At 48.4% G+C, this 16,316-nt stretch overlaps 1 protein-coding gene and 1 long non-coding RNA gene across 4 annotated transcripts in view; one reads left to right on the forward strand and one right to left on the reverse strand.

The window, feature by feature from the left end:
- Positions 1 to 15,187, reverse strand: part of FLI1 (Fli-1 proto-oncogene, ETS transcription factor) — a 79,339-nt gene extending 64,152 nt beyond the window's left edge. The window contains exons 1-2 of one of the 3 annotated variants that reach the window (XM_065697331.1): positions 14,779 to 15,187; positions 12,827 to 12,908 (exon numbers count right to left, since the gene is read on the reverse strand). In XM_065697331.1, coding sequence (XP_065553403.1) covers positions 12,827 to 12,865 — 39 coding nt within the window. In that variant the 5' untranslated portion in view covers positions 12,866 to 12,908; positions 14,779 to 15,187. Of the gene's footprint in view, positions 1 to 2,910; positions 3,139 to 12,799; positions 12,909 to 14,778 lie in introns of those variants that run through there. The other 2 variants (XM_065697330.1, XM_065697332.1) reach the window with 2 other exon arrangements.
- On the forward strand, positions 2,158 to 4,288 carry LOC136023159 (uncharacterized). The gene is made up of 3 exons (XR_010616502.1): positions 2,158 to 2,216; positions 2,336 to 2,428; positions 2,543 to 4,288. It is a non-coding gene; the product is annotated as an uncharacterized LOC136023159 (long non-coding RNA).
- Positions 15,188 to 16,316: the final 1,129 nt, after the last annotated feature.

Raw genomic sequence — 16,316 nt, forward strand, 5'->3', positions numbered from 1 at the left:
CAGTGCATGATCGGGAAAGATGACCTACAGTCCAGGCTGATCCCATTGCATGTGTTTAAATCCATGGAGTTCCCTGAGCTGTAGGTTAAAAAGCTCTGCAAAAGACTTCAATTCACACTTGCACACAATGTGCGCAAAGCATGTCCACATCTATTCACTGACCAAGCTCTGTTCCTGCAGGACCATGTGATTGTGAGCCCTTAGGATACACATCAAGCCTGCAGCGGATGTACACTTTTACTACTAAGTTACGCTGCAGCTGGGCAGGTTTGCAGTTAAATTATTCCGTGTAGGCAAAACCAGTTGTTAAGGCTCTTTCTGAATGGCCTAAAAAAGTTAAGAGGAAAGTACAAACCGAATACTGGAGATTGCAAGGCAAAGGGAGAGATTTCTATAGTAGACTGAATTCAGACTCCAGCATCTGCCAAGTGTGCAATTAAATGTCTTTGGCTCAATTAAAACAATTAGTCTGTGGAATAGTTCTGGTACACTTGAGAAAACAATCCCTTGTACTGTTTAAATTGCTCAAGAAGACAGCCGTCTGGAAGGCAAAACCCTCTCACGTATCTCTTCTGTGCTACACAGCATTTATGTTCTACACAGAGGGGTACGTTGCTGAGTTTACAGAGGGAAGCCCTTCTTAACCACACTGGTAGATTTTACTTGGTCCCTCACTCTGTTCTTGCTCTAGTAATGACAGAGCTTTTGCTGTGCCTTTTCTAGTCACTTATGTGCGTCTTTCTGCCCTATCAATGCCTACCACCTATGGCAGAGCAGACTTAAAGGGACGATTGCTTTTCAATTGCTTTCCTCTGGCTACCATACAACTTTGCATTCCTGCATTCTAGAGTTTAGAAAATCTCCCCTGAAGGATGGGTTATGGAGGGAGCTCAGCATATTCAGAACATTAAAGCATCTCAAGCCACATCCTCTCCCATCACCCTTCACCTGAGACAAGCAAGGCAAGGTAGCCTAACCCTTTCCTTTTAGTGGTGAACTGCAGCGAATCTGGCTACATGTGGGTCAGATATAAGGATGGTGAGGCACTGGAACACCCAGAGAATCTGTGGTTGCTGCATTCCTGGCAGTGTTCAAGGCCAGGTTGGATGGGCTTAGAGCAGCCTGCTCTAGTGGAAGTTGTCCCTGTTCAAGCTTCAGGGTCCATTCCAACCCAAATTGTGATTCTATGATGAGAAATATTAGATAATCCTGAGGAACATTGATCTAAGTGAAAATGATACAGAAAATGACAGGACATGGGGACCTGCGGCAGCTTGCTGATGATGCTGGAATTGCTCAGTACCCAGAAGGAGACTGGTGCATCTGGACCCCATCTCTCTCAGCTTAAACAGCCAAATTATTTCTGGACTAGAAGTGACCTGGGATGCGGCAGAGTTCCTCCTTTTGCCACAGCCTCCCCAACGTGACTATAGGCCTGGCTGCAGAGTGTCGCAGTTCCTCATCTCCAAACCAGAGGCGCTGAGAAGGGAGCAATAATACTTTGCAGCATGGGGAGAGAAGGAGCTCCCAGTAGGCACCATGAGCTACATGGGTGGTGGCAATACTTCAGCACCTTTCCAAGGGTGGTGTGGGGGGCCCATGGCCTGTGCAGCAAAGCAAGTCCATGTGTTCACCGCGGCGCACATACAGATGGGAGATTTCTGCACTTTCACTGCACAGTATTTCGGGCTCCACAAATCAAAGAATGTTGCGGTGCTCTGAACGTATCCTGAATGAGGCCCAGGTTCCTTTTGGTACAGATCTAAGGAGGTGGTGGGGGAAACAAGTCTCACTCCTGCCATACCTCCCAAAGTCTATGCTTTTAACACTCCCACTTTCTCTCCCCCTTTCTGACATCCACCCTTTCATTCCCTCTTGTTTCCCTCTTTCCATTCTCTCTTCCTGCACACCTCCTTCCCTCCCCCTTCTTTTGAGACCCTTCCAAGCAGTGCACTTGTCACAGGCTGCAACCTAAGGGAGAAAGTTTCAGTTCCTGTCAGTTTGCAGCTTCTTTCTCCCCAGGTCAGCAAAAACAACATAAAAAAGAAAGACCAAAACAGCAAAAATAGACTGGTTTTAAGAAGAGCTCAACACCCCACCCAGGCAATAGGCATCTTTCGAAATCCTCCAACCCAAACACACCCACAGCGTCTCTCCCTTCAAGGCTCTTCTGTTCAAGCTGCTCCTGTACTGCAGCGCTCCTTCAAGAAGAGCCCGTAAGAAGTGCACAAGGGTCCCCCCCAGAGCAAGAAAGGCAGCCCCCTGCTGCCTGGGCTTTGAGTAACACCGCCGGCCACCTCCAGGGGCTTGGGAAAGGCTTGGTTTGTCTTTGCAGAGGCTGAAGGACCGGCCGGTTGGATGGGGAGAGAAAAGGGGGAACCACTCTCCAAGTCCCAGCAGCGTCCTCGGTTGCTCAAGGCCACCAGAGGTTGGTTATGTTCGTGGTTTTTTGCCACACTCTTGGCTTCCCCTTCCTGGCCCCAAGCAAGCCAGGGGGATGTTTCACCCCAAACCACCCCCAGACCTCGCTTTCTCCCCCCAGAAAGCTGCCGGACGAAACCCACGGGCGACCCCCAGAACCAGCGGCGCATTCCGAGCAGGGCCGGGCTAGGAAACCCGAGCCGGGGGCACACATCTGGGGCCAGCTCGTTGCTCACCCCCCCCCACCCGCAGCCCCAGGGCAGGAGCTGTCAGTGCCTTTCCGCCGCAGCCCGCCGCGCCAGGCGGGGCCCCGGGGCCGCCCCGACGGCTCCCTGCCGGCTGCGGAGCCCCTCGAGCACCGGGGAGGCGAAGGGGAGAGCCCCGATACGCTGCGGCAGAGCGGGAGGAGGATGAGAGCGGAAGGACGGAGCCAGACCCCAACCCTCGCTACCTTTCCCAGCGTCCCCAAGTCCCTCTTGCCCCCTTTACCTTAATAGTGCCGTCCATCTAGAATAACTTCCAGCCGGGACCAGCAATATTCCACACATTGACCCGGTTTAGCCTGCAACCGAAGCCTCCTGAAGGTTGTGTGATCCTTCTCTGTCCCTTCGCTTTCCTCCCTGCCTTTGCAGCGGGTCTGCGTCTCTCCCCTCTCCTCCTCTCCCTCCCTCCCCGTCTCTCTCTTTTTTTAACTTTGGTTGTTGCAGCAGAGCAGAGCGAAAAAGAGACAGTTAACCGGATGAACCGTTTTTTTCTGCTAATTTTGGGAAGTGAAGTCACTCGAGGAGGAAACTTTCGTCTCTCCGCTGGTCCTGCCTTCTCGATGAAAAAAGACATATATTTTACATACAGGATATTTGCTCCATTTAGATAAGAAGGGGCAGAACAATAGCTACCTCTGGCAGCTCTTGTTTGTCCAAGCCCTTGCCTCGCACCCGAGCGCCGTGTGTCATCCCACAGTTTAGTTTAACAGAGCTTTTGCGATATTATTTTGTCTTCTCTTGGCTGGAGCAGCTTTAAGCCTGACTCACTGAATTTCCGTCTCTTCCCACAGATTTTTTCATTAATGCGTTTTCCAGTCACAGGCAAAAAGGAAGGGGAGAAAACCGTAAATACAAGTCGGTGGCGGCAGGCAGATGGGGGGAAATATAGAGCGTGGGGATAAAAACACGTTTAGAACACAACTTCTGCCCCTCTGCTTCACGCCTCCCATCAAGGAGAGTGAGGCGAGGGTCGGGTCCCTCTCCAGTGTGAGAATGCCATTAAACACAGGCTGGAAACGGGGCTCCGGAGGCTCTTACCCACTTTCACCCCTTCCTTTCCTTCCCTTCCCAGCATCCCTGAGATACCGGGCTCCGAAGTAAAGGATGGATAGATGCCTATCCATTTCACTGCATTTACTAGGAGCACTTTCTCCACCCTCCTTTCCCGGTCCCAGTTTCCCACTAAGCTGTTAAAAGCCCACTCAGGGAAAACCAAACCACTTTATAAGCTAAAAATGACCCAAATGGACAATAATTGTCAGAGCAGCTGGGCTGGCCGTTCCCGGACACCGTGGCAAAACGGGCACTGCAAAACCCCAACCTTTAAATCTCATTTTAGAGCCGGCTTGCCCTTGACGTCCAGTTCTCTGCATTTCATTCAAACGGGAGCGATCACCAGAAGATAAACGCGTTTCCCTCCCTTTTTTTCCGGGAAAAGCTGAACCCGTCCAAAGGACCCGAGGGAAAGGGACAGCACCGGCTCACACCCCCCCACCCCGCCTTGCAAAACCAGCAGCGGAACACATCATGCAACACTCCTTCATCCCCACTTCTGCAAACTGCTGCAGCCCCAGGAGAAGAGCAAAGGGAGGGGGGGATGAAAACAAGGGAGGGTGAATCCACGAAAGGAGGATGCTCCCGCACATCGGATCTCTCGGGGGGCGGGGGGGGGGGGATGGATTACCTTGTCCAGTGCCAGTTGTGTCCAGTCTTTTTGATTCCCCCCCGTCTTTAGTCCAACCACGGGGAGGGGAGGGGGAGGGTGGGTGTCAAAGTGCTATCCAAAGTTATTCTCACCCGCCCCTTCCAAAGGGGAAACGCAATAATGCCACTAGTGTTCCTACCCGGCTGCGGCAGAGATGCCTTATATTAATACTTTATTTCTCCAAGACGGAGGCTGGCAGGAGAGAGCTGTAGGTCCCCCCTTGCCCCTCCCTCCACTCCCTCCCCCCTCCCCTGAAATTAGCCTCATCAATTCAGCTACAATTTGGGAGTTCAGATGCAGACACGGGACTGAACGTGACCAGACCTGGAGGTTTTGGCTCGCTGCTTGCCAGCGATTGAGGCCGTCTGCAGGCGGGAGGTGAAGCGGGGGGAGCGGAGGGGACAGCCCGTCCCCCATCGTCCCCCCCCCCCCCGCCTCTTGTCTGCTTTACAATCCCGGGGTCTCCCCGGAGAGCAGCACATCTGGATGCTGCTAGCGGGGTCAGGTCCCCCCTTGCCTAGGGCCACAAGAACTGGAGTTCAATTAAAAGAAATCACGGTTAACCCTTTGCTTCCCTCATTACTCTGTCTTTTTCCCTGCTCTCTGCCACCACCACCACCCCCCCCCCAGGCCCCAAATACTCCCCCCTCCAGCGTTACCACATGGCAGGCTGCGGCAGCCAGAAAAGCGAGAGGTTAAAGGGAAGAGTGAAACGCATCCTTTCAAAACCCGAATGGTTTCCTCTTTAGACAACACTACCAGCTCCCCCCCCAGAAAAAACGGGTGAGGGAGAGGACAGGCTGAGGAGCTTAACCGCGAGAGGAAGGGGAAAAAACATACCCTGGAAGGAGCCCGTGCCCCGGGGGGGGGGATCCCCTGTGCTCTCCAGGATGTCAAACACACACACATCCCTACCCCGCCTAGAGACATGTGGGGAACCCAACCCTGGATTTTAGTGCCAGGCGGGCACCGCGAACTCAGGGGCTTATTTGGGATGCCTGAGGGTGACCCTTTTGAGGTCACCGGTTAGAGCGGGTCCATCGGGGCTGCGCCGTGCTTTACCTCCCGTGTTTGGTCCAAAATAAGATCCGCGACAAGTCCAAGAGATAAGGTAACGAGCCAAATTGTTAAACATACTAACAGACAAGCGCAACAATCTATTCCCCCCCCGCCCCCAAATAACGCAACAATAGAACCTTTTCTTCACCTAAACCCTAAAATAACACCCTTGAAGTTATCTCAAACTGCTTGGAAAAGCTGGAATATTCATAACCTCCGTGCGCCAAGCTCTGAATCATCCCAGGTGACTGCTCAGACTTTGGGTTTAACTGTTTGAGAGGGAGGCAGCGGGGACGGGCAGGGGAAGCGAAGCCACCGCCGGGCATGATGCTGCTCGTCGTGCTCAGGTTTTAACCCGATGCTGGGGTTTTGGATGCATTATGTAGATACAGCGCGGGAATTATGATCTCTTTAATGTGGTTACCACCAGACATCTGGAAAACCATTTGATCTTGGCAACCATGGAAGATTTCAAATGCTTCCATTGGGACAAGCTGGTAGAAATCAGTTACTCCTCCGTTATTTTCATTATTTCTTTTTTCACTCCGCTCATGAATGAGACGAAATTCACCAGCCACGTTTTTAATCAGTTCGATCTTGAGCTCAAGCGCTTGGCATGTCCCCACCTCCTCTCTTCGTCCTTACAATTACATCGACTGCAGCCTCGCACGGAGAAGCCGAAACCGACGTTTTTGGCGTGATCCGGTTGAAATCAACAAGGACACACCACGGGGGGATGTGGCCAGTGACTATTTCACGTCCAGCATCAAAGCAGTTAACCCTTCAGTGCAGTTCAGTGCCAGTCTCTAGCGGGACTACGCAACCTCAAACACAGGGATGTTCTGTCTGTAATTCACGCGGGATTAGCGGTCATCGCTTCATAATTAAAACCGTGTAGTTATTCTATAGGAATAAACATAATGAAAACCTTCCTGGGCCGCGGTTGCACGTTAGAAACCCTAATTTCGGAGGCTGAGAAAGGGAGCCGGCTTTTTTCCTCCTCTATCACCTGAAGAGCATCACCTGAGCTCTCGTTAGCTCCCAGGGACTGTCGCATTGAATCGAGGCGGAGGAATCCCAGATCCAGCCCCGCGCCTTGATTTTGTCCCTAAAAAGTGCCTCTTTCTTTATCTATGTAGTTACACACCTCCTGCTAGGTAGGTATAGTGCCTGTGTGTACTATATCCCTATAAATTCTATCCTATATAAAACTGTTGACCGTATTTACCCTCATTCTTTGCCCTTTTTAGGCCGGCGTTTGTTCTGCTCCAGACTTCACTGGAGGGAAAATCTCCACCAGCTTCAGCAAACGTTTAAGATTTCCGGGGCTGAGTTTCCCCTGGCACCGGCTCCGTTGCAGAATGAAAAACGCGACGTGGTTTGTTTGTTTTCGAAACCCACATTCTTCCAAGAGAAAAGCCCAAACTCCAGCTCTGGGATCTGATCCCGAGAAACGAAAGCCGATTCTCAACTAAACTCATTGGGCAAACCTCTCCTTTCCAGTGACAAAAGGAAATCGGTTGACTTTTCCAGCCCCACAACTGCAGGATCGGGTCTATCCCACCTCTGGGTCTACAGGAACAGCCCCGTTTGGGAATTTGAAGCCGGGAAGTTATTCCCTGCTAATCGGTCCTAAGTAAAACATAACGTCTTAAGAGTGGGGCGGAGAAGATGCAGTAGCTTTGAAGCTGCATCGCAATTAGGCGAGCAGTGGGGTGAGCAGTGTCCTGGCCGCTTTTATTCGGGCTCCATGTCCCTTGCCTTCCCTCTCCCGCAATTATTGGAAAACTAAGGCACAACCCCCCCAAGCGTCCCGCAGGCCGAGCAAACAGACTGCAGCGCACTAGCTCCAAACGTCTGGCCCCTCGCTTGAGGCCATAATTAATTTGAGATTTATTTTTATTGGAGAACCCAGGCTCGTCTGACCTTAGCCAAACAAGACTCCAGCTAGACCCTTGATGCGCTTGAATGGAACGGAATATTTCTCCCTAACTTCTCTTCAGGCGGCCGTGCCTGCTTTGAATTTGTTCCTCAGACTTCTGATACTTGGAGATTTGCAGGAAAGATTTAAAACATCTCCCCCCCCCCCCCTCCGCCCCCCTTTAGCATTCACTTTCTTTTTAATTCCCTTTCTGCTCCCCCTTCCCTCCACACCTCTCTTTTCAAACACAGGAAAAGCCGGGATACAAAATTCCCTGGACCCAGCATGTTGGTGGGGGGGTGTTTTTCTGTCAACTGCGGGAGAACGGAGCCATTCGAAGGTCACGGAGCTAGGGAAGGGGGTGGTTGCTGGAATCACTGTAACAACCTTGCCTCTTGTGCCCGAAAGCCTGGTTTCTTTTGCAAAGCTCCAAACTGCATTTTCAGGGGACAAACGGCGTTTCTCCCACGTTCTCGACCCAAATTCAAACAGTGTCTTTGAAGGCAAAGCAGGGAAGAAACAACGCCAGCTTTTCCCTGGGTTTGAGAACGGGGAGGAAGTCCAGGATTCGCAGGACAATGGGAAATGGGAAGGGATTTTTCCCGTATAAAATAGAGGTAGGTGCCAGCAAGAGCTGAGCCCAAATTGTCGCAAGGTGTCAATCAATGACTCGCTGAAGTCTGACAATTTAGTGGCTTTCCTCATCTTCTCTGGGTCCTGTTCTCCCCCCGCCTGGGTGGGAGGAAGCGAAGTTCTGCCGGGCGCCAGGAACTGGGGGGAAGTAATACTACTAGTACTAAAAGAGAGGCAGAAATGGGTAACGCGCTAGAGGATGCTCTCAGCAGGAACACCACTACTTGAGCTGCGGGTTAAAAACACCCCGAAGGGTCTGCTTTCCCCTCTGCTGCCCGGTTAAAGTTGCTCTCAAGAGCGCTTTGGAGGTTCCTGGCCCAGCTGCGTTCCCGGAATCGACGCATCCCTGAACACCTGCGGGATGAGCCGGCCCCATGCAGCGCCTTCCCCTGGGGAGGTTCCCCAGGCATCACCTCTGCTGCCAGGTCTCTGTTGCAAAAGCCAGTGATATAGCGGGATGTTCTGTCCGAGCAGCCTCTGGCTGCTACTGCACAGATAACGCGTCCGTGTTTGTCTGCAGCTTTCCTACCGCCTGCTCCAGGAAAAATATCCCTGTTTTGTTCCTAAAAAAATAACCCCCCTCCCTCTCTTTAGGGCTTCTGTACACTTTCCAGGCAGGGTGAAAGCAAGAACAACCCAAATATTGTTTCCAGCCACCCAGGCTATTTTGCCTCCATGAATATGCCTCTTTGTACGCTACCACAAACGTTAGGGCTGCATGAAATCCATTTCTAAAGCGAGCAGACCCGCACTTGCACTGAGGTTCCTTCCCGGAGCAAAGCCCATCCCTGTGCCCGTCCAGAGCTCTGGGCTGCAGCCCCTCATGGAGATGCTTTGGGGGTGCTCCCTGGTCGCATAGGTGGGGTCACACCGGCCCCGGGACGATCCGCAGAGCCCCGAAGGCTTCAGGCTCTGCTGTGGGTCCAACCGGGGAACCGAAAGCAGAAGCAGCGACTTTCCTATCCTTCCCCTTCTCGCAGAGAGCAGAGAAGCGTTAGGATGCTGCCGAAGGGCATAAGAAAAGCGAGGGTGAATACCACCTCCCCCCCAAAAAAATTACTTTTGCACCGCCTTTACACACAGATCAAACCACAAACTGGCAGTGCAGAAGGGAGCAGAGACGTCTGCGGCCCGGAGGAGCTTGTGGCAATGGTAATAATTAAAAAGTCAGTATTCGGAGGTCATGTTGCTTTGCTTACAGCCCTAATTCTTTCCATATCCCTCCAGACAGGATTCCAGCGCTGTCATTTAGAATTTAATTTCCCAATTATATTACATGTCTCATTCTCTACAGTCAAATACGTGTGTTTAGATGAGATTAGCACCCTCTGATAGACTGTGAATTAATAAGTACTTGCAGATCACCAAGTCTGTAGTGGTCTGAGTAATAGAGATACTCCATTAATCACATAGAACAAATCAGTGTGAATCAAAATACCTTTTTCTACATTTATGATTTCTACCTCTCCACCATATTCAGGCCCATAGGAGAAGTGTGTATGGAGAGAAGACCAAGTGCTCCCGTCATGAGGTTATACAGTGCGCTAGATATGGATCCACACATCCTATGTGGTTGTGATGTAAATCAAGGTTACAACACGAGAAGCTGAACTTGCCCAGTATGACTCAACATAAGCCATCCTTGATAAAACAAACCATACTAAAACTGAAATCCTCCTCTTCCTCCTCCAGCCACCAAGTCCCTCCCCTCCCTTCTGCATTTTGAAAGCCACGGCAAGAAAACCAGGGTGGCCTGGAGGTGGCCATAGGCTATTTTGTACCGCACTGCTGCAACAGTGAGTTTGCTCCTCCTGCGAACTGCTGCGGAGCACCCTGCCAGCAACCCCCTCCTGGTTCCAACGTACAGAGGCCTTCTCTGTAGAAGGCACAGGATAAACATAAATTTTATATATGTGGTGCATTTGTTTGAGAGGATTTATACAAGACATTGATCCCAATATTGCTTTTTCTGCTGCAAAGGGGGTAGTGTACACGTCATCAGCCGAGAGCCCATGGAAGCAATAAATAAAACACTTCTCCTCCCACAGGACCAGCAAGTAAATTTTGCTGGAGAAGGAATGACATGGAAATAATAATAATAATAAAGACTTGGGAAGAGAGAGCAATTGGAACTCTACCTCCTGCTTTCCAGACTTCTTGGGAAGTCCTCAAAGCTCAGCTTGGGGAAGCAGGAAAGAGAAGGCAGGTGCTTTCGGTATCTGAACAGAGCCTTGTTCTTACACAGCACTTCCATCCATGCTTTAAAGACGGAGAAATGGAGGAACAGAAAGTTGAAATGTCTTGCTCAGGAGCGCCAAGCTATCAGGTTTGGATCCGCACCCACATTTCCCACCTAGATCATTGGTCAATCCCACCACTTCTACAAATAAGCCAGTCACCCTCAGAATCTCCCAGTTGGCTCTGGATGCGTTTTAAGTCAATGGAAACCATCACCAAACTCAGAGGGGCCAGAGGCTGACCTAACCTGTGTGTTTAAGGTAATTCTCCCAGATGTAACCACATTCTTACTTTTATGCACGGCCCCACTGGTCTGAACGAGCTGCCCAGGTACCCTTTTGCCCCACTGGCACTGAGCTGCCCAACTTAAAACTTTTAGGAGTCAATAGGAGATAGAGATTTCCTTTGTCTCCAGAAGACTTCGAATCAGACTTAAGATACTTCTGTCAAAATGCTGTGGAGTTTTCTAAGTACAATGGCACTGGTGTGAATGAAGCTTTACAGACAAAATACCAAAGACATGGTTCTTCCCCAAAAAACAGCGGTAGCTGATGATGAAGGGTTGTAATAAAAGGCAGAGAGCTCCAAATGACACAGCTCACGTATCCCTCCACCCCTGAGACACTGGATACAAATATAGCCTGAAGGAGTTCTTCCTGGTGGATAAAACACATTCTTATATGAAGAGAACTTTGTCCAAGCACTTTGCCTGCAGGATTGTACTTAATGAGAAGGCTATCCTGACACAGTTATGGACAGACTCACTCAATCCTGCTGGAATGTTTAATTATTTAGGCCTGGATCTTGGTTCTACTTAATTCAAAAGGAATTTTGCTACTAAGTGGAGCTGAGGCTGGATCTAGCCTCACAACAAAAGGCAATGATACCATAATATAGGATGTCAAAGGGCCTTCATCTCTTCATTGTAAACAGAACACATCTCAGATCATTTCCCACATACAGGAACTCCAAAGAGACATTAATACTAAAGCTGGGTACAGACTGCATAACATGTTTCTTTACTTGAACTTTGAGTAAATTTGCTTTCATGAGACTTGAATTTCATTTGCTTTCCACAGAGTTTCTATTCTTCCAGAATTTGCTCCAAAACTATGTGAATTTAATAAGCAAAATTAAATCACCAGCATTCCCTAAGCTATGGGTCTGACGTTGGGGGACATCAACTGCACATGAAGCCTTGACCATCACTGTTCGGATCTGGTTTAGAGACCTGGTCCAGGGAGCTGTATGAGTTCACCCAGTCAGGGAAATCAAGGAAAGCCACATCACCTGGGAGTCATCCCGCTGAGCTGGCATTTCCAATACAAAACTGCCCACAAAATGAACCACACAGAGAAATCAATCAGTGAATCCCTTCCAATAATGTGCGAGTACATGAAAATCACAATTGGTGCACAGATCGTTGACTAACAAGGGGGATAAAAAAGAGGCTAAATTCCTGTAATGAATTATTCATACAAATTATCCACCCAGCTCTAGTTAACACCCTTCTGTGTTTCTTCAGCCTTCTTCAGGGAGAGAAGAGGCTTGTGTTTTAGATTTTCCCTAAGTGCTGTTGCATGCAGGGTTTGCCTTAAACGTGTAACACAGATGTCTCAGGCTTGGTTTATTTACATTCTTGGGAACTGTTGTGGAAAAAACCCTATATGATGTCAAATATAATATAGTACTCGATTGAGTTATAAAGGGACCAGGCTGTGCCAAGCCTTGTTTTAATCTGATGAAAAGAAAGAGGCAGAAGTGGCCCCTCAAAATACATTCTAAGAACCCTTTTTTTTTTTACTCCAAAAAAAAAGGATATCCAAACAACTATATAGAGTGTAAGATCTGGCACCAGTCATTATCAGTAAACCCAACTGAAGTCAGTTTGCCTACCAAGTTGTATGGAAGCATTACTCAAGGAATACCGTAAGTCACACTGTCAAAGAAATCCCAGTGTTACATAGCATTGCCTGGTGCAACAGTCTGCAGTAACTGAAAGAGATGTTTTGGTTTAAATCATTAAATATTTTCCCCCCCTAAATCCATCTTGAAATGGACCTCTCAAAAGACATAACTTCACATATCGTCTTGCATATTGGATTCAGTCACTGGCACAGCAGAGAAGTAGAGGGGTATTAAATGAAATTTAGCTCTGGTTCAAGACTAAATGGTATCTGGGAAATTGGAAGCCAATGTAACAAACCGCTAGGATATAACACTGGTAGCACAGCACCACTCCGATATTGGTTTCAGAGCAACAAACCACCACTGTAATGCAATTCAGGACACCCTCACTGTAACAGGAGTTATACTATAACCCATCGAACCAAGCATCAATGCATTATAAAAGACAAGGCCACTTCAACACAGCATTGGTCCCTGATGATACAACTTTTGACTCAACCCCACATATTTCCAGGCTGATAAATGTGATACTGGAGACTCCAACCCCTCTCCCACCAAAGGTAGAGAGAGATCCTTTTCCCCTTCTAAGTCAGGATTTTCAAGCAACACAAATCATTGTAAACTTGGGAAGATTGTAATTTTTGACATTACCTGTTTAAAGATGCTGTCATGTCTTACCTTGACGTAAGACGAAGTGTCTGGTACAGTCTGAAACATCCTTACTTGTTTAACAGAGAGATTTAAGGGTCCTAAAATTGACCTGAAATTAAAAAAGAATAAAAAGTTGTATATAAATAAAGAAACAAAGCATTGCTATAAAAGTAATATTAGGAATAAAACTTAAAGAGAAGTGATCAAGCATTTAAATGTACCTTTGAAAGGACGCTGAAAAACGTCCACCACAGTAACTACAAGTCGAGTAGCAGACAGGAATTAATGAAGTGAGGGTTTATTTCTCTGCTTTTAACAGCAGTCCGGTTTTGCTTTTGGATTCCTCCACCCGGGAAAAAGAGCCTTCTTCACCAGAGCAGGTGGAAACGTTTGACATTTGATTAACGGAATTTCTTAGCCAACAATTAAAAGCCAGCTGAAATACTCATGTTTTCATGTCGAGCCTAGTTAACCCTATTGACTTGTAGCCAAGGGTTTCACTTGCCTAAATGAAGGGCAGTTGCCTTTCCTGACTCATTGAAACCATTCCGAGCCATTAACCTGCCGGCCTCTGTTGATTTAAAGAACCTTTCTCACCAATAATAATTAAACAATAAGTAAATACAAAGTTTTAAGAATAACGAACGGAAGTTTCATTCCAAACAGCAATACCCCCCCCCTCCCCAGGGCTGTCATTCTCAGCCCCTCTATTTCGGATGCTCAGTCAAACATCGCTGTGCTTTATCTCAGGCTCGCATCAAGGCGATACATCTGGTTTTCTGTACTTCTAAGACTTGATGATCTCCTGATGAACAGGGCTCCCCGAGTCACCACTACAGAGATGCCGAGATTAACAACGACCGTGGAAAATGGAATGGTGTGTGGGGAAAATGGATCTGCAGTCACTACAATAAGCGACAAGTGGTTCTTTTTCCCTACACGCTGACCTCAGGATCTTTAGTCCCATTGGAAAGCACCACAAAGCAATTAACTTACTGTAGTTAGTGCATCGTTAAGAAGAAACGACCACACTACACACCCCTCCATATATGCATACACACACAACCCCTTAGCAGGGGGCTTCTAAGGGCTGCTGCTCTGCTGGTCTACGGGGTGGGAAGGAAAAAGAGGCTTAATCAGAATTTACTATAAGACAATTCCACTACACAGTTAGAAATGCGCCTACTGAGTTGAGCACAAGTGGTCAGTACTTGTGGTAGCGAGTCTGACTCTGCACCTAGTTCGTCCGCATCTAACACAACCCAGCCACTGCTGGGGAATCCCGGAACAACCTTCGTCCGGGTAATGAAGAAATCCTAATTTCTGGAGCTGCCACCCCGGCAATACCGGACACGTCCCTGCCCCCAGAGCTGCACCCCTGCTTTGCAGCGAAACATCTGATTTAAAACGTAGGAAAAAGAGAAAGAAAGCAAAAAACATCCCCCCCCCCCCCCCCCCCCCCCAGCCCAACAACTCCGGAAAAGCAAAGCTATCTGCACGTAAAGCCCCTTTTATTGATTTTTAAAGCATTTATTACGCAGCCAGCTGGCACTAAAGGGCAACCGATTATAAAATCGACAATGTGTTTCTGATAAGTACAATTCTTTCTTCTGTCGTCCTCCCTCCTAACACATTCCAGTTTCTTTTTGCTTCTGAACTTGCAACAGGGGGTGGAGGGGGACGGGGTAATTTTGCTTAGCCAGTAAATTTTCGAGGGTCAAGGATTCACATATTGGGTTCCCCCGCTCCCCTCTGCACCCCTAATCAGGGCTACCCCCCCCCCATCTGCTTACCTCCCTCTTATAATTCATATACATAAATACATCTGCATATTTGGAGCCCGTCTGAAGGAGCCTGCTGTGGATTAGCGGTCAATCGTATCGCCCTGCCAGCATCGGTCGCAATATAAAAGGGCCTCTTAAGCTACTTTTAAGATCCGCCTTTCGCTTATTCTTATTACTATTATTTAAATGACTCACCTTTTATACCCTTTCCCCTCAACCAGTGGCAGACCAGTTTGTAAAGATCCAGGTTGAGACTAGGAATAAAACTCCCCACCAGGTCTGGATTACTACCCTGCCGCTGCAGCTTTGCAAAGAGCAGAAGATTAAACTTGGTAGATCCAAAGCAGCGCTGAAGTCAGAATTCCCAGCCCATCCAGACAGGCTGCATCAACCAGGCATTTCCTCAGGGAGCTTCTGTAACGCTCGCAGCTCCAGGACGTGCTTTCCTTTCCCTCTCTTCTATGCCCTCCACTTTTCATTTGATTTCCGTTTTCCCCCTTATCAATATTTCAGCTGGTCCCTCACATCAATCATGGCTGTATCACATCCTCGCCCAATGAGCCCACCGGGCGTTACCCGCGACTTTAAACAACCAAGGGGAAAAAAAAAGGATAAAACTCCCAAATTCACAACTTTCCTAAAAAGAAATGCTGCTGAGGAGTGAAGCCGAAAAGAGACGCTGAGTGGAGCTCAAGTGCTACTTTAAATCCCCTTTTAAAATAAGGAAGTTTCAAATATCCGTTTTTAAATCATCGTTTCTTACTTTGAGGTTGGTTTTTTTTTTTCCCGACTCCTACCTTGAAAGCAGTTAACCCATTTCCCCCTGAAGTTGAACTGAGAACACTGAGAGGAACGGGGCTGGGAAAGTGAGATGAAATCCCCCCGAAACTATTCTCTGCTGGATCCAGAACCCAGCATTTCTGTCTCCAGACCCCCTTTAGCCATTTAATAATACCCTCTTAAATAGTAACGCGTTTAGGGAGGGAGAAGAAGCGCATCTTCAGTACAGACAGTTTTCCCCCCCCCCACCAGGGTCACGTTTCTGGTACATACTGTCACCTCGGAAGGGTTCGCAGATGATATTTTGCACTAACCTGGGGAAGAAACTTCCAGGGATTTTAATACGACATCAATTTTAAACGTAACCCTCACAAGGGTTACCAAAACTATTTGGAAAATGTCCTTCCCCTCTCTATTCTCTTTCCCTCCTTCCCAGCTTTGCCCCAAATTCCAACATATTGAAACATTTTTCTCCTTAATAAGAGGAACATATAAAGTGAAGGGGTGAAAGGGCAACTTGGGAGCCGTGCCTAGAGCTCCGCACACAATTTACTCTCTGGTAGACGAGGCGTTTAGCATTCCTCCCAATTTCCAAGGAAAACAGACTCAGACCTGTACCCAGTGACCAGGGACCTCGCCAGAGCCGCTTTTTTTTAATATAGAAATTCTTGGGATTCTTCATTATTATTATAATTGTTGTTTGTGGTAAGAGAAACAGTTTTCGAGGCAAGGTAAAGAGGATTTTAGGGAGGAGCTGACTTCCGACGGGAGGAAAAATCAAAGCGGCAGGAGGTGCCGAGGAGAGAAAGGGAATCGGGAAAAATGCTCATCAGCGTTGTCATTTTTAAGCGTGTTTTTAAGAAATCGCGTGCACCGGGGTTAAAACCGCCGTTTTCAAGCCTTAATCTCGTTATCCTGTGGGGATGCGAACAACCCCTCTGCGCGCACTCAGA

Source organism: Lathamus discolor, chromosome 17, assembly GCF_037157495.1.
Source record: "Lathamus discolor isolate bLatDis1 chromosome 17, bLatDis1.hap1, whole genome shotgun sequence".
Taxonomy (NCBI): Eukaryota; Metazoa; Chordata; class Aves; order Psittaciformes; family Psittacidae; genus Lathamus; species Lathamus discolor.